At 38.9% G+C, this 19,313-nt stretch overlaps 1 protein-coding gene across 1 annotated transcript in view; it reads left to right on the top strand.

The window, feature by feature from the left end:
* Positions 1–19,313, top strand: part of LOC124272397 (titin homolog) — a 71,613-nt gene that overhangs the window by 34,509 nt on the left and 17,791 nt on the right. Inside the window, exons 9-20 of the mRNA XM_046707564.1 lie at positions 592–699; positions 1,118–1,189; positions 1,320–1,371; positions 1,730–1,872; positions 7,271–7,426; positions 8,082–8,192; positions 9,477–9,602; positions 14,427–14,542; positions 15,301–15,381; positions 16,938–17,037; positions 17,560–17,772; positions 18,613–18,820. Of these exons, the coding sequence (XP_046563520.1) occupies positions 592–699; positions 1,118–1,189; positions 1,320–1,371; positions 1,730–1,872; positions 7,271–7,426; positions 8,082–8,192; positions 9,477–9,602; positions 14,427–14,542; positions 15,301–15,381; positions 16,938–17,037; positions 17,560–17,772; positions 18,613–18,820 (1,486 nt within the window). The remainder of the gene's footprint in view (positions 1–591; positions 700–1,117; positions 1,190–1,319; positions 1,372–1,729; positions 1,873–7,270; positions 7,427–8,081; positions 8,193–9,476; positions 9,603–14,426; positions 14,543–15,300; positions 15,382–16,937; positions 17,038–17,559; positions 17,773–18,612; positions 18,821–19,313) is intronic.

The following is a 19,313-nucleotide window of genomic DNA, read 5'->3' as shown; positions in this document are numbered from 1 at the left end:
AAGACCCGGGTTCGATTCCCCACATGGGCACAATGTGTGAAGCCCATTTCTGGTGTCCCCCGCCATGATATTGCTGGAATATTGCTAAAAGCGGCGTAAAACCCAACTCACTCACTCACACTCCTCACTTTCTGAATTAGGCAGTGTGTATTCTTAGCTTTTGTTTTGGGGACTCATGTCAATTTACACACATTAGGGGACAGAAAGTTTGTTGTTTACACTACTATGTGTTTCTCTTCCATTTTTGTGGAAGTATCTGTTGCTAAGTGAGTTAGATCACTTTTTGGCTAGTTATTAGGTGCCTCACTCTCATAGTGTGCTCTAAATCACTGGATCTCCTGAAAGTACTCAAAAGTCACAGATATAACATTTGTATGCACCTGAATTTTCAAATGTTTTCTGTGACAACCATCATAACATCAGTGTGATTGCACCTTGTTTTGACCTAATCCTTGCTGTGAAATAACTATGATTTATGTATGTTGCACAGATCATATCACACATGAAGTTTGTTCACTGAATTCACACTAAATCTGATTGGAGTGATTGCACACTAACATTTGATTTGTGGCATGATTCATGTCTTGATAGATGGTGTTCCGATGGTTAATGTTGAGCCTCCAACGCCACAACACTCCACGTTGATGAATACAACGGAGACGGATGGTCGACCTGTTCCTCCGAAACCATCAAAGGATGGTAGTAGCAGTATTTAATCTTGAAATATCAATGTGGACAACTGAAACTAGGCAATAACCCATGTTCTGGAACTGCAATATTTTGCAGGGTTGTCTCCCCTTTTTAATCAGCCCTTTTGAATATATTTTAATTGTGTGAAGAAAAAAAAGAGTTATACGAGCTGGCTTTAATGTCTTATCAATATATAGACATGTACATGTGCCTGTCACTCACTTACTACAATTTCACCTAGAAGCAGAGACAGACTTTTAATTGGTTAATTGGATACGTTTTTTTATATGTCCATGTTCAACGAATATGAGATAAAGAAAAACACTTTTTAGTAATTCAAGAATGGGTGTAATATTACTTTTTAACTTTTTAAAACTTTTTTCTTGACATGTTTTGAAAATGATAACTAATTAATGTTTGTTATTAGAAGATGAACAATGGAGAGGGTCTGATAGACGGAAGAAACACAAGAAGGCATCACAGTCCAGTTCAGAGAGAGGTTAGTTGACTCCCATCACCATTTGCAGGATGTTCTCATTCATTCATTCATTCATTCAATTATTCACTCATTCATTCATTCATTCATCATAATCATAATCATCAATATTGACATTGTCACTTGCCAACAGTCCTATACCTATATGGAATCATTATTATCACTACGAACAAGTCTCCGCGGGTGTAGTGGTTAGAGTATAAGCGGAAGGTCTGTGGGTTCCATGCCCAGATGGTCATACCAAAATGTAAAATATGGTACATGGTCCCTGCCTGGGTCGGCATTAATGGGTACAACAAGGACTGGTCGGCTCGAGTCAGGTATAATGTGTCTAAGTGGGGGTATTCATGCTTCACTGCGGCATGGTGTTCAGTGGGCTAGCACTATAAAACCAGCTTCAGTCTGTTACAGTACAATATCATCATTACACATACCACACGCATGCACGCCAGATCATATGCCTAGAAATATTGTATATTAAACCCACTTTCATTATCATCATTATCACCTACCACTCACTACTATTATCATCCCCACCTGCAGGTCCGATGGCAGCAGGGGATCCAACCTCCACAGCAGCAGCGAGAGCATCGCCCACAGCGGAATCCAGTCCATTCCCAGCAAACAGAGGCCCCACTGGAAGGGGAGCCATCAGAGCCTGAAGAGTGTTGGCTCCAAGAAGGGACGTGAGTAGACTTTGTATTCTCACTGAAGCTTTCATGGGTTTTTCTCCATGTGATTGTCAGGAGCAGGCTTTAATAAGTTGAATAACTTGTGCCCCATCTCTTTCAGTGCTGAATAAAATAAACTGAAACTGAACATTTTGTTCAATCCAATCCAATCACTGGTCTGGTCAATCATTTGCTGAGTGAAGCATTAAACAATGAGCATAGTAACAAACCTAAAGAAGACAAAATATGAAAGAAAGTATATGAAAGAAAGATTATTTCATCTCTTATACATTTTTGATTGTAGTGTGGTGTATTATGATAATATTACAGATACTGCATGGTAATATAATCCTTGAATGTAGACATTGTCAGTGAGGCACGTCAAAGTCAAAGATCTTTATTTTAGAAATAAAGTATCAAAAATAAAACCTTAAATTTCATCTCTGATTTTTTTTGTTTTCAAGTAATTTTTGTTGTTGTTGTTGTTGAATGTTGTTGTTGAGGCACGTCAAAGTAAAATCTTTATTTTAGAAGTAAAGGAATAATGAATATTTTGGTGTTGTTGTTGTTGTAACATGCTGTTAAAAAATCAGTAAGGAATATGAAATGATGTTTGAATTGATTCTAGTCTGAAAACAACCTTTATGTTTTAGGGACCACAAGTTTATCTGATTTAAACAAAAGCTGACATAGAATAAGGTTTCATGCTTTTAATGATCTGGGTGCCGTTGTACAAAGCGATCTTAGCACTAAGATGACCGTAACTCCACATGGGTTGTTTTTAACATATACTGTGGTGGCGCTGCGTGGTCCTGTGCACAGAGCTCAGACTTAAGGTAGTCTTAAGGTCTCTCAGTCCTGCCCCACAACAAAGCACATGGGATAAGGTTGTTTTGTACAACGGCACCCTGCTTTGGTAACATGAAGACCCTGTGGGGATACAGTATAAGAATATAGCTCCTCAGCTGCCAACATAGATTGTAAGAGGAAACTTTGGTTCAGGTGGTCAGGCATGGTTTCTTGGTGGACTTGTGCCCTGATTACCTGGGTAGTTGTTCACAATAGCAATCACTGGATGATCTGGTCCAGACTTCAGCACTTCAGGCCAATGTCATGTACCTGGAGTATTGTTTTCTGTGGCATTAAGTAACCAAACAGTATCCAACAGTCATAAAGATATACATTATTGGTTGATCCAGGTGTTGACTTTGACAAGCATTCCAGCACGAGTTCACCAGATCGATCTGAGAGTGAGGACAATCTATTGATCCTAGACATAACCATTGTAGTCCAACTGTTCCACCCCCAAGCCTACCCTCTCTAACCCAGGTTCTACCTGTAGTCCCCCTGCCACTGCATGTGATTAACCCTTGTATCGTCAATAGTCAATGCTTATTTTGTAGTATTGATTTTTGTTCATGCTTTTGTAATTGCTGACTAGAGTTACTGTTATCTCGAATTTTATGTTCATTTTGATCTGGAAGCAAGGTCAGGCTTTATGGATTTGTCTGCAATGCTTCAGAATACCTCATTTTTTTCTACAATGGACAGTTATATCTGTGATATGCTGGGTAGAGCGAAGTGCCTCGAGTGCAGCTGGTTAGTGGTTTGAATCTCAACCGTGACTTACCACAATAACGTTCTTGTTGTAGTAGTTGGAATTATCTTAAACCTGACATTAAAGCCCATTTCACCTTATCTCATCTTCTAAAAGAAATCATTTTGTGAGACGACCCGTGAAGGTCCGGGTTAGAATTGGTCTTCAGTAACCCATGCTTGTCGTAAGAGGCGACTAACGGGATTGGATGGTCAGGCTCTCTGACTTGGTTGACACGTCATCGATTCCCAATTGCGTAGATCGATGTTCATGCTGTTGATCACTGGATTGTCTGGTACAGACTCGATTATTTACAGACCGCTGCCATATAGCTGGAATATTGCTGAGTGTGGCGTAAAACTAAACTCACTCACTCACTCATTCACACCAAATCTGGCCATGAAGGGCTAGCTTACCAACTCTGTATTTGTATCTATGTCAGGTTGTCAGTTAGTGTTTTTAAATGGTTTTCAGAACTGAAATGTCATGACAGATAATAATCTGATTTGAAATATCAATTTCCCCTGATTATGATTTAGTTTGTGAAACTGTACTTGTTGTTTTTAACAAACTGACCAATATCTTTGACATGTGTCACTTCCTACATTAAGCTGAACCACAGAACTGTGGCCCCCGGGATATGGGTTTCAATACACTGACTCATCCATATTTGGCCTTCATACATGCATGTATGCAATTCTGTACATGTTAAAACTTCATCTGTTTATATGGATAATATACTAAAGTAGTTTTTATGCAAGAAAGACTTGACAGTAGAGCTGGTTATCGTTACATTTTGTCAGATCGATAATCGCTAGTGTCAGATCGATAATCGATCGATTATAATCGTTTGGACATTTCATAGTCAAATACCTATGTTAGCGAACAAACATCTAGGTTGTTTTAGCACCTGTCAACTCGTAGTATTTCAATGAAGACGTGACATTTTGGGGAAAGGGACACCCCAATCTAAATATATCTAGCATTGCCATTGGCTGACAGGGGAGGCATGCGCACTTGTATAGTACACAGCTTCCGTTTAGAAGTAAACAAGCAATGACGACCAGAGTGTTTGGTAAAAAATAACACGACAAGGTAGAATATAACGTTTTAATGTATGTGCATCCAAATAATGATTATTTCAGATTATCGATCTGCAGTTTATTTGTAATCGACAATTGTTCATTTCGACTTAGATCAAACGATTAACCGATCCTACGATTAATCGCTCCCGCACTACTTGACAACAAGTTGACAGGTAACATGTTTGGACTAAACAAACATCTATGCTCTTGATAAAGACCTTTAAGAATTTGAACCTTGTAAATAAGAACTCAAAACTCATCTCTTCGATGACTTGCATGAGTCAGAAATGTAGGTAGAGAAACTATTTTGGGGCACACTGCCACATCAATACCTCTTTACATGTGTTACTGGTTCTTATGCAAGCACCTGTTGGCAGCATAGCGGGGCTATTACAGGGCCGGATACAGCTTTTGAGAAAAGGGGGTGAACACTATTGAGAAAGGAGGGGTGCACACTTTATTTTCACGAGAGTTTCAATGGTCATTTAATAAACTTCAGGACAAAAGGGAGGGGTGCGCACCCCCACCCCCCTATGTATTAAATCGACTGTCATTGCACAGCTGTGCCAGTTTTAGCATTATTATTTCCTACCTTCTGTATTAAGTATTTCCCTGCTGTTTGTGCTTATTTTCAAATTTCCTGATGTCCATATATGAATAGTCTAACATAGAGCCTTTTGTAGTGTTTAGATAGTGAAAATAATGTAGATTGTTATTAGTGTACAAAATACTTATTTAGTACCTACAGTATAACACAGTATAATCTTGATCATACTTTTAGCTCCAAATTAACTTAGTATCAAAATGAAACATCCTTTGTTAAGTTATATTATAAGTTGTTCACTGGTCTCGAGGGGGACATGGGCTGATGTACCCTTGATGTTTGTTTATGTTCTCTGAGCCCGAAGAAAAGAAACATCGAGGGTACATCAACCCATGGGCCCTGAGGGACCAGTGAACAGCGTATTTATCTTACCGAACACCTCAATGGTAATTTTGAACTGTTTGAAGCACGGGTATCGGATCACAGTATGGAGTACCAGACGACAAGAAAAACAAATTTAGAGTCATCTCCCTTCCATCGATTTGCATTCGCAAAATATCGGTAATTTCCGTACATCATACGAAATGTTTTTCGAGATAAAGAATTACTACTACGAAGTACCAAATGAGTTCGGCATTCCCAGCAGGGTACATGGAAAATGTTACTCCTTGTAAGCAGGGTACATGGAAAATGTTACTCCTTGAAGTACATGGAAAATGTTACTCCTTGTAAGCTCTCAGGAAAATATTATGTAAGTGTGGTACATGGAAATGTTAACATTTATGTTACTTCTTGTGAGGTAATGGATAAGCCGGGCATTGGAAAAGTTAACATTCATGGAATACAAGATAATGTATGATGATCATCATGTTAGCAGCATTGAAACACTGTTGCTGTGAACCATCAGGTATTAGCTGCAGTATGTTACAATATCACTGTTGCAGTATGTTACAATATCACTGTTGCATTTATGTTACAATATCATTGTTGCTGTTGAAATTTTCACATATTGAAACATAGTATAAATGTCAACAATCAGATATTAGAAACAGCAACAAATTGTTCAATTGATGACCATCACTTATTGGTTAACTACATAAATAGGATTACCCCACCGTTATTGCGAGGGATGACTGTAGAACAGTACCTATATCATGTTAGTAAATTCATCAACAGTTAGGCCACAGGTGACAGTGATCAACTGCTGACTGTAGGTTCAGATCCCATGTTAGCCCCTATAGGATTCTTTCAGATCGGCACTGTCCATGATTAGTATTGTAAAAGTGTACATACTGCATCACTTTGGGCTGTTGTTCCTCAATAAGCTGACATGCCAGTTACTGAGATCAAATACTAAGTGGCATAAAACCAAAATGACTCGCTCATGCACCAGTGCAACCTACTTTTACTATAGTTTTATGGTTGTAGTCTGCCCTTTTACAAGTTTTTGTACATTAGTGTGATCAGTGCTTGTTATGCATGATATCATTCTGTGGCTCAGTACTAGACATGGCCATCTCGCTGGTGTTGTGTAAAATTGCTGATTGTTGTAGAAGTCATATCTAGAGATGATGTAATTGTGTAGAACATAGTTTCCAGTTTTGATTTTACATGCTAGAAGATTTTGTAATATAGGTTCTAATTGTATGAATAAAACATTTATTTGAAATAAGGCCAGACCAATTTTATTTCTTGTTTTACGGATCCACCTGTCATATTTTTTCAAGAATAAGAACAAATAAAAATAAATAAAATGTCCCCGCTCAAAAAATATAATCCTAATGTTTATATTGGCCAAAAATGTAAACATACAAGAAATTTTGTGTTTAGATTGTTTTTTGCCCCATATACACTTCATAAATTGCCAAAAGTAACATGCTTTGAGTATTTAGAAGGAATATTACTTTGACTGGTGATTTTATTTTTTTTTTTTCCCTCCTGACTTCAGGTTTTCTGAGGACAAAAATCCGTAAAACAAGAAATAAAATTGGCCTGGCCTAAAGTTTATATATACAATGAAATGACAAGGGCATCCCTTTGAAACTTGATAGATAGGACATTTCAATTTAGATTTACACTTTGGACATGTCAAGAATAACATGAATAGTTTTGAAATTTAAGTATATAAGACTCTTCACTTGGTTTTTAAACGTTGAACATACTGAATAATCTGTATATGTTGTACAGCCGGCAGCGTCATTGGTGACGGCTCCTTGAAGGGCAGCATCATCTGCGCCCCTGACGGTGAGATCATCAACGTTGGTGGATCTGTTGGACCGTCTAAACATGGTGACGTGGCACAACTACAAGATGTCATGCGTGTCAACAAGAGAGTGGGCGATGGTAGGTGTCAACTTTATCTGTCGATGTTGGAAACAGAGACAATATTTGTCAGTTCATTCTACTTTCAATGAATTCTGTGGGGATTCTTAGTCCAGATAGCTTTATAAATGTTAAAGAGCTCATTTTTATGGGAGACCTAAATGTAGCAGTGGTTTGACTGTGTGACCTGGCTGATTGCCTGTCCGTATACCCCAGTGGAGACGATTGCTTCCCATTTTGTCAGTCTCAGGTTCACCTACTCCAGATTCAATTAATTATATTGTATGGAATATTGATAAATTCATGCTAACTTTTTTCTTTCAAAATTAAATTTGAGTAGTGTAGTCTAGTGGTTAAAGTGGTCGCTTATCATGTGAACACCCAGGTTCAATTCCCCACATGATAAAGCTGGAATATTGCTAAAAGAGGCTTAAAACTATATTCTCTCACATTAAATAGAATTATCAATCAATGCTAAAATGTGTGAAGTCCCTCATTCACTTAACTCCCTCCCCTCGTGCCCTTTATTCCTCTCTCCTTATGCTAGTGGATTTCTTGAAAGTGGGGAATCTCTATGACCTGTATCAATGTAATCTTTCCCTGCCTGTTAAGCATTTGTGACTCATCTGAGTGACTGTTCAGAGAGGAATAAGATTCACATGGCGGTGTGTTGAAGGTGAGGTTGCGGAGTCCATCCCATCAGACACGGACGAACCAGAGGAATGGAAGGAGTCCCGGAGGAGGGTCCACATGGACGCCAAGGAAGAGAGAAGGTCGTCTCGCAAAGGTTGGTGTCAGCATCAATATCAATATATTTAGCAGCTGATCTCATGGCAACGGGCAGTACTATATTACTAAGGGGTCAGTATGAACATCACTACCTTAAGCACTGTTCCAATAGATGTTGTCATGGCAACGTGCAGTACTATACTACTAAGGGTTAGTATGAACATCACTACCTTAAGCACTGTTCCAGTAGATGTTGTCATGACAATGGGCAGTTCCAAATTACTCAGAGGTTTAGTATGAACTTTACCTCCTTTAGCCCTGTTCCAATAGACGTTGTCATGGCAATGGGCAGTACTAAACTACTAGAGGGTCAGTATGAACATCACTACCTTAAGCACTGTTCCAATAGATGTTGTCATGGCAATGGGCAGTACTAAATTACTCAGAGGTTTAGTATGAACTTCACTTCCTTTAGCCCTGTTCCAATAGACGTTGTCATGGCAATGGGCAGTACTAAATTACTCAGAGGTTTAGTATGAACTTCACTGCCTTTAGCCCTGTTCCAATAGACGTTGTCATGGCAATGGGCAGTACTAAATTACTCAGAGGTTTAGTATGAACTTCACTCAATAGATGTTTTAGCCCTGTTCCAATAGACGTTGTCATGGCAATGGGCAGTACTAAATTACTCAGAGGTTTAGTATGAACTTCACTTCCTTTAGCCCTGTTCCAATAGATGTTGTCATGGCAATGGGCAGTACTAAATTACTCAGAGGTTTAGTATGAACTTCACTACCTTTAGCCCTGTTCCAATAGACGTTGTCATGGCAATGGGCAGTACTAAATTACTCAGAGGTTTAGTATGAACTTCACTTCCTTTAGCCCTGTTCCAATAGATGTTGTCATGGCAATGGGCAGTACTAAATTACTCAGAGGTTTATTATGAACTTCACTACCTTTAGCCCTGTTCCAGTAGATGTTGTCATGTCAGTGCAGCATGTATACCTTTGCTCTCTCTGTGCCATTTCACATTACAAATACAGGCAAAATTGCTGATGTAGCAATGAACAATAATCACTCACTCACTCCTTGTGGGGATTTTAAGTTAACACTGATCCCTAGCAACCAATGCTGATTATAAAAGGCAGTCAAATGGATTGGTTATGTACAATTATACAAGTTATGACATATACTTGAGAAAAGAAGCTAGATATGATATGAATAAAGAATATTTCAAGAATTATGTAACTTTTCAAGCATTAATCAATTTCCACTGTGGTGTGTATTTCTACAGTTCTGGAGTATAAGATCATTATGGTATGTTGTGTTTATTCTATGTAAGATTCAGAAACTGTCAGAGAGCTTGATGCATCTGCATCCATCCATCAATGGAACTATGCCAGCAGTGATCAGGGACGATCCCTGGCACCAGCGGCGCCAACTCTCATTGCCAGACATGTAGAAACAGGTATCCTGAGTGGTGTTGGCTAGTTTACCATCAAGTGTGTGATGCGGGGAATACGGTGTAGGCAATACGTAATCTGTGTGGTACTGGCTTATTAATTATTACCTGGCTGGTGTGAAAAGAGCTTAGTTTGAATTATTTTTTGATGGGTAGGTTAGGTTGGATTTCAAAATTATTATGAAGATCCGGTGAGACTATTTTTAGGTATGTAAATGGGCAGTGCTTCTTGTAATCCAAGAGTAGTAATTATCACCATTGTCATGTTGTCTGCTGTTTTCTGTAGGGTATGCATGGACATTCAAAAAGTACTTTTTTATTCATTACAAATTTGGAATCAGATATTATTTTTTTACCAGATCACTTCAGTACTTGTTTTGACAAACATATCAAATTATGTAGAGGGAAGTAAATCAGCATATCGTTATAAAGTTGTTTCAAGCAAAACCTTTTTTAACATTTTTTATTAAAATTTTTCTTTTCAATAAACCGGGTTATACAAAAGGTCTCATAGTGGTGACTTTATTGATAAGAGGGAAGCATGACTTTCAAATCTTCACTATATATGGCATTTGGCTAATCAAAACTTGTGTAAATCATTTTGGTGGGAGACAATATTCAGTTTTAAGATCTGGTGGACATTTTCACAGACATTTATCGTTTGTATATATGTGTATCCTACATATCTGTCATGTGTTCAGCTAGCCTTTGTTGTGTGTTGCTTGTCTTTCCTCTGCTTCCTGTTTAGCCAGCCATACTGTTTCAGCATATTCAGACAGAGGGTATGATGATGAGATGTTTGAGTCTGAGTGGGAACCAATCACAGAGAAGCCGGAGGAGGAGGCTAGGGCGATGATGGACAGCCGAGAGCTGACCATGGAGCTTGAGCTCACTCCTCACCCTCCGACAGAAAACAAGAGTCTTGAATCCACTGACCCAACAGATGATATAAACCCTTCTCAGATGACAAACCTTTCACAGCCCACACTTACTACAGATCCTTCTCGTGAGTCCACTGAAACAACTGTCACAAAAACTAAATCTAAATCCAGCAAAACCAGATCAGCTAGAACTTCAACACCCTCAGCAGGAGGTACCTTGCAAGGTTCCAGAGCAGAGGAAGAAGGATCTGTACAGAGTGCAAGGACAACTGGAAGGTCAAGGACAAGTGAAAGGTCAAATAAAGACGACTCTAAAAAGAAAAGGTCAGAGGAAAGGTCAAGGTCGAATACAGTTAAGAGCTCAAGGAAAGAGTCTGATCCTGATGATGAAGTATTTGATAATGATAATCCAGTATCCATTGTCTCTGATACAAATCAGAGGAAGTCAAGCTGTATGGAAAGGACACCAAGGTCCGGACGGACCTCTGACATGAGAAGGAAAGAGTCGAAAAGCCGGAACAGGACACCTGTCTCAGGAGGGAGATCAGATCTCAGCAGAAACAGAGGGAGTTCTAGAAACAGTGTGCGAAGTCAAAACAGAAGCAATGATTTGACTGAAGCCACAGAGCAGAAACAAAGGGATGGTTTGAATGAATCCAGGGGTACCTCTTCTAGACAAAAATCTGTAAAATCAATGACCTCAGAAGAAATGGTTAACTCTGACATGAACCAGCCTGCTGCAACTGAAGCTGTGGCCAAAGATTGTCTTCTGCCAAACATAAACACTCAGAGGTCCCTCTCTGTAGTTTCTGGCCAAACATCTGTGTTTGAGGGAAATGGGAACCCAGGATGGACTTCAAACAGGAGTCAGTCCGGCCTGACAGACAGGAGCAGGTCCAGTGACAGAAGGAAGAGTGTGACACAGATGATGGAGGAAACAGAAAGTAGTTTACAAGATGGCAGTAAGGAAAATCTGCTCTCCGTTAAAGGACGGAACAGTTCAGCAGCCTCATCAAAATCTTCCAATCCAAAAAACGGGTCTGACCTGAAAGAGAAGCTCCCTCCTCTGAATCTTTCAGGTTGTGAAAGTCCCACCGCTGAGGACTGTGATATTGTGTCAGCAGCATGGGCAGACGACACGGTTGTGTCTGGGAGGGATGACAGCGACGGACAAAATGATGGTAAAGCACCCAGTCAGTCAATGTCAAGGCCACAGTCTCAATCAACTGAAAAGAACTCAAGGATTTTATCAGGAGAATCCCATCTCAGTGGCTCCTTACAGGTGACCGGTGAGCAGGTGTTTCTGCCCTCTGTGCCAGCCTCACCTCGGACCAGGACAAGGTCAGTCAGGTCACTGAGGTCATCAAGGTCAACAGTATCCAGGATTGATGAAGGTTAAATTGAAGTTCGGTTATTGCACGTTCTGAATGGTTGCACATCATTGCTTTGCATGTTACCACCTCCAATGATTGAACTTGTTTCTTTTATTGCACATCTTGGGTGTCAGATCAGCACTCACTCTTCTTCACTTCCTCTCCTTGACTGTTGGACAATTAGCATATGATCATTCTTTTTCAGGTTAAACAGATAACGTGCTGTCATAGATACTTAAATATGCAACAAGAACCAGTGCTTCCATGGTTCTCTTACGCACTCAAAACCACTGTAATCACCAGAACAGATTCAAGGATGTTGTGACCTTGGTCAAGACGATTAAAGTTATAACAATGTCCCTATTTAAAATGATCTTGTTTCTGACAAAACTGAGTGCAGTGGGGTAGTACAGTGGTTAAAGTATTGCACATCACACAGAACACTCCCCACATGGGTACAATGTGTGAAGCCCATTTCTGATGTCCCCTGCCATGATATTGCTGAGATATTTCTAAAAACAGCCTAAAACCATACTCATTCACTCTGATAAAACCATCAACAGGTATGTAGACCAAAAATAGTTCTCATTAACTGCTGAGCTTGACCCAAGGCAGTATCATAAAACTATGAACTAGGAACCAGGGCTTAAGTTTTACTCAAATTTCAAACTGAGTTAAGATAGAAACAGTGCCATACATTAACATTAACTATCCACCAAACCATCTTATCGATTTCAGCCTGGGAAAGATTTTCCTGTGTTTTCTCAAATTTGAGTAAAAGTCTAACTAAAGCTCGAAAAATCTAGGCTGGGCCAGGTGCCCAGTCAGTATAAGAGGAACTTATGCATCACAAACATCCACAATCTGATCATTAGTGACCTCCAGTCTGATGTGGGGCGGTGGGGTAGCCTAATGGTTAAAGCGTTGGCTCGTCACGCTGAAGACCCGGGTTCGAATCCCCACATGGGTACAATGTGTGAAGCCCATTTCTGGTGTCCCCCTGCCGTGATGTTGCTGGAATATTGCTAAAAAGCGTAAAACCAAACTCAGTCAGTCAGTCCAGTCTGATGTACCTTAGAAGATCCGGCTTAGAATTGGTCTTCAGTAACCCATGCTTGTTGTAAGAGGCGACTAACGGGATCGGGTGGTCAGGCTCGCTGACTTGGTTGACACATGTCATCGTGTCCCAATTGTGTATATCGATGCTCATGCTGTTGATCACTGGATTGTCTGGTCCAGACTCAGTTTTTTACAGACCACCGCTATATAGCTGGAATATTGCTGAGTGCAGCGTAAAACTAAATTCACCCACTCCAGTCTGATGTACAGTCACATGCACTAACTATGAACAGGAGAGAGATACAAGATGGAAGAGCTAAGACAGGGTATTAGATTACATGATTTTCACATCATGTCTTGAGTTTTCATAAGAGTACCTGGAGAACTCTACATCATTGATGTAAGCCTGGATGTATCCAAGTGACATATAATGTTTTCTTCCCACTTGAGGGACTGGGCTAATTTAACTGCATGCAAGGTTGATTTCGTTTTACAACTAACGTGTGATGGTGCTGGTTGTAACCAAGTGTGTGTATATATTATTCCGATGTATTTTTATGAATACTTACATAACTATTGCATGAATGAACATTTAAAAAGTATTTGCTAATTTTGTGCATGCAAGCATACATGTAATTCAATCCAATGTATCACATTATGAATTCAAAAGTTTACATTTTTATAGATATGATTTGTTTTTTACAAAATGTTGGTAATGACAAAAAAATGTTGGTAATGACTAAATATGAGTGAGTATATCACTTGTTCATACTACATATGAACAATGATAAAAAAATTGCCTTTTCAAAAAAACATTACATTAAGTGACGGAACATTATTCAATGTTCATTAGCAGTGTTGTGACCATTATGATATTCATGTATGTGATTTATTTATCCATGTCACAGCAACTTAAGAAGAAAGCCTATGAAGGTTGTTATTGTAACCAGAGGTTTTGACAAGATCTTTGTAGAATTTCAACAATATATTAAATTTATATTAAAGCTGTTCTCCAATATACATTGGTTATACTATACCATAACACTTTAAAAAGACATATAGCTGATTTTGACTCAAGGTAAGTATTAGTTACTTGTAGCTTATGTCCAGGTTACTAGGACAACTTGTATGAGGATTCAAACAACATCATTGCTGTTATAGGCCTTTGGGGGTGGGGGTGGGGGGTGTTGTTGTTCTTGTTAGCCTAGTGGTTAAAGCGTTCGCTCGTCACACCGAAAACCGAATTTCAATCAATATGTGAGCCCATTTCTGGTGTCCCCCGATGTGATGTTGCTGGAATATTGCTAAAAGCGGCATAAAAGCAAACTCACTCACTCACTACAGGCCTTCGGGCTTCACTAGTACACATCACTTTCTTTGTTTTTCATCAGTTCTCTGAAAGTGTTTCCCAAATTCTACTAAATGTTTTCATGTTGTGTCTGTGTATAAAGGTTTATTGACAAATGTTACTGCCAGTTGGATTGTTGCCCTGATATAACATGTTACTTGTGTTTCAGAATCCTCCGCTTCTGAGCAGCTGTTAGTGGATGCTCTCACTGAGCATGCTCAGAAGATTGCTCAGAGCGTCCTGAGTCAGTCGGAGGCGGGTCACAATCTCGAGACGGACATCAGGGTGGGTAGTAAAAGAAGCAGGCACTATTCCAAGGAACAGAATTGTGTTAGAATTGATTTCAGCAACAAGGTTGTTGGATGTAATGGTATCCCAATTGCATAGATCGATACATCTGGTCCATCATATAGCTGGAATCAGTGGATTATCTGGTCCATCATATAGCTGGAATGTTGTTTGGTTTACAATAGCTAGTATCTTTGACTCCAGTGTATACTAGTTAAAAGAAGTTAAAGATTAACTAGTCTTGTAAAGATCTTGATATGACTGTATAGTTTAGTATTATGTCATTCTGTTTTGGCTAGTTTAGATCTAGAGAAATGATAAAATATTGTAATCTAGTGTTAAATAGACAGTTTGAATGATAGTTTGGTAGTATACGTATATTAGTACATGGATGGAACAAATTTACTAATGAAGTGATATAAGTTTTAGAACTTTGCGTACTGTATGTTGATAGCTGATCTCTTTTCAGATGTATAGTTTAGTATGTTGTTCTTTTTAGGCTAGTCGAGGTCTGGAGAAATGTTGACTGAGAATAATGTAATTTAGATTTAATAGACAGTTCTATATTGAAAATCGGTAGAATATATTGGTAGTATGTACACATACATATTAGTACTTGAGTAGAAAGAATTTACTAATGAATTCATATCATTTTTAGAAACCTACATTACATACAATATGTTTATAGCCGATCTCTGTTTCAGATGTTTTTAGTGCCTAGTTTTGTAGTTAACCGCTTCCTAATTGTAATTTAGCAAGCTGCATCATTGTGGGCCGATCGTCACCCTACCCGGGATATTTCTCGCAGTCAGTCTGTGCAGGAACCAACCAACACTGTAAGATACATGTCGTGTGATTGGTCAATAATGCACCAATCACATCTGTTGTTTCACAGCCTCCATTCTGGTACATTCTGATGATCAGGTTCATTAATAGAGGATTTGGTGACACTTATTTATGGCTTGTGTTTTTTAAATAATATATGAACATGGTCTAATTTCCAAAATACTTTTAAAGTAACTAACAAATTATTTAAATAATTCTTTTGGGTATCGGCTAATTTTGAATAAACCATTATATATTATCTCGACACAATTAATAAACACATTATATATATTGAAAAAACTGTTTCAATTAAACCATTTATTAAGCCATCTAAAAGATTTTATTCTGTGAATTCACTGTCTATTTTCATCATAATTATAAGCAATTAAGCTATCGAGTTCTGTCGTCATGATGTCAACATCCTGATTTTGATGTGTCGTTTAACAGGTCATCATTTGGCATTTATGTATTCACTTCTACTTCCATGATAAATTTATCAATAATCAAATATACTACTCAATATAAGTTAAGGAACATTTACAGATTTACTATAGTAGCATGAATAAATTAAGTGTTCTTTATCTTCTATTGAGTCGTATATATATTCAATGGCATCTGGTCATCTGGTGAATGATTACTATCATACGGTACTTACCTCCCTTTACCAGAATGGAGGCTGAATGAGCACAGTGTGAGTGTTTGTGATTTCTTTGATGCACTTTAGTTCGATATTTTCACTGCAGTCTCTAACTGCATGCATTTGAGGTGGCAGGTTGAACAGTGAAACATTTTGATATATATTTTTTACATTAGATTTCAAAAGAACTGCCTGCTTGACTTTAAAGCTATAACGACTTGGTCATGATGTCATACAGAATATATGAGGACAATGCTACAGTGGATATTTTGAGATTCATACGCTAAGGCCATCTTCCTAATTGACAAGCCTTATAGATATGATTAACATCTGTACACACTAACATCTTAATTATTTCATTCTTGATGTCGTCACGATATGGCTGAGATATTGCCGATGTGACGTTAAATATGAACTCACTCACTCATTCTTGATGACAGTTTCCTTCGCATGTATTAGTTTCAAACTATAATCATTTCAATACTTCTAACAAATTTAATAATTCAATGTGGGCTTTTGTTATGTTTAAGATATATATTATTCCCTATATATTGCTCCTTAAATTTTCTCGGCTCTATATTCTGTCCTGTATATCCTGTCATATATATTCTGTTCTATACATGTATAATGCTTCTATAAATTATCTACTCTTTATTCTGTCTTATATATCCTGCCATATATATTCTGCATACATATTCTGTTAATAGTAAACTTCAGCTTGTTGCATTTATTACAGTTTTGACCACAAGCTTCATTATGTACAGTAATTAATTTTCTCATTCTTGCTGAGATATTTGTAATCTTTTTGTGACTGGCTTTTGACTGAACATAACTGGACTATCCTTGGTGAGACTGGCTAGTGTCAACCAACTTGAATGATGTAGTCCAAACACTGAATAATAAATCTTTCTTTCATTACAACCTTCCCAGGATGCTATAGAACAGATTATGAAGAAACATCGGACAACGAGTGCTGATCCTACAGCTGCAGAATATCGGGAAGAGATCCGCCGCAATCTTACAACTGCAGGTAAAAATTCATAGAGCAAATACAAAAAAGTGATTTCACTAACATAGACATCACCATTGATGATCTGTGGCATACTCCCACATTCCACACAAGATCTTTAGCAGGGCGGTGGGGTAGCCTAGTGGTTAAAGCATTCACTCGTGACGCTGAAGACCCGAAGGTTTCATTCCCCACATGGGTACAATGTGTGAAGCCCATTTCTAGTGTCCCCAGCCGTGATATTGCTGGGATATTGCTAAAAGCGGAATAAAACCACTCACTCACTCACTCACTCAAGATTCTGAGCAATGTCTTAATATCTGAATTCTCAGGCGTTGGAGTGGCCTAGCAGATAAACTGTTTGCTTATCATGCAGATGACCTACGTCACACTTCACGCATGAGTACAACATGATCTATATTTTCTCAAATATGAAGAAATATACAAGCTATGATCTATATTTTCTCAAAATCCCTGCTGGACATGATTGCTGGAATGTTGCTAGAAAAAAACACACATCCATCCTTGACCTCCATGTTGCAGTTGCCACGGCAGCAGGTCTGACCCCGGATGCCTTTCCACCTGATGCAGAGATCAGCCCTGAGCTGCTGGAGGCGCTGGCCAAGAACTCTGTGAGCCCCGAGGACATTGAGATGGTCAAGGATGAGGAGAGTGGGAAAAACACGCTCAGGTCCAAGAGTCAGCTCTCTAAGGCCATGGGAGGTGTTAAGGAAGGACATCTCTTTGTATCACCAGGTAAGGCAAATTGGTTTTCTCATTTTTCTCCATAAACATAAACATGATCACACTTCAATTTACCATGAAGGAAATAGGATGGTGATCACATAGATTTAATTGTAACCAAATCTAAAATGTTGTCATGATATATTTGTTACATGTGATCCATTCAGGCTTAAAACTCACACCCATGAAGATCCAGTTTAGAATGGGTCTTCAGCAACCTATTTGCGTTGTTAGAGGCGACTAATGGGATTTGGTGGTCAGAATTGTTGACCTGGTTGATGCGTTTCATCATATCCCAATTGCATGCTCATGACGTCAATCACTAGATTGGCTGGTCCCAACTTACAGACCACATGTCATGTAGCTGGAAAACTGCCAAACATGACGTTGAACAAGAAACAAACACGATTTTAAACTCCACATGAACCCCTCACGTGACACATTTTACACTTTACTCTGACCAATGATGGGGTCCAGGGTGGGTAGCGTTGGGGAACCTAGTGGTTAAAACTTTTGCTCGTGACACCGAAGACCCAGGTTTGCTCCCCTACATAGCTTAATTGTGTGAAGCCCATTTCTGGTGTTCCCCCACCGTGATATTGTTGGAATATTGCTAAAAGCGGTGTAAAACCAAAAAACTAACTCTCTCCAGGTTAGAATAGGTCCCTTTGTAACCTATGCTGGTCGTAACAGGCAACCAAATGGATTGGGTGGTAGAAATTAGTTGACACAACCCCCTGACACCACACTCAGGCATGCACGTACCCATGAACACACAAAATAGCTGGAATATTTCTGAGAAACAAAGAATGGAACAAACAATCTGATGTCATCTTAACCCTCTACTTACAGGAGGGGATGAGGAGAGCAAACCTACCATCTCAATCCCATCAGACAGAGCATCTGTCAAGGATGTCGGAGATGTTGACGTCATCAGCTATGGAGTGCCAGAACCTGGCGACCTGATAGAACCTGACCGACGGTCAAAAGGCAGCTCAAAGCACTCTCGTCCATCGTGGATGGAGGGTAGAGGAGACAAGATATATACTACTCAAAAAGCGTGAGGAAGTCAGTGAGGAAGGCATCAGATGTACCTGCAGAGGATGATTTCATGCAGGCTGTGAAGCAAATAGTAGAGGTATGTGGACATTATGATTTATAAGGTTGATATATACTACTCAAAATAAGTTAAGGAACATACAATTCTTCCATGTTATGAGTCAATCTGTCACATAACAGATTTATTGTCACTGGTCAGTCAGTTCAAAAAGTCCTTGGATCAATGACCTAAATGTACAAATCCATGCTATAATTGGTTAGGTAAAAGTCCTTTGGATCAATGACCTAATGTACAAATCCATGCTATAATTGGTTAGGGAAAAGACCTTGAATCAATGACCTAAATGTACAAATCCATGCTATAATTGGTTAGGTAAAAGTCCTTTGGATCAATGACCTAATGTACAAATCCATGCTATAATTGGTTAGGGAAAAGACCTTGAATCAATGACCTAATGTACAAATCCATGCTATAATTGGTTACGGAAAAGTCC

The sequence above is a fragment of the Haliotis rubra genome, unplaced genomic scaffold (genome assembly GCF_003918875.1).
Source record: "Haliotis rubra isolate DU_JTF1 unplaced genomic scaffold, ASM391887v1 Scf17, whole genome shotgun sequence".
NCBI lineage: Eukaryota > Metazoa > Mollusca > Gastropoda > Lepetellida > Haliotidae > Haliotis > Haliotis rubra.
The sequence above is the reverse complement of the archived record's forward strand: the minus strand, read 5'-3'. Positions and strand labels throughout refer to the sequence as shown.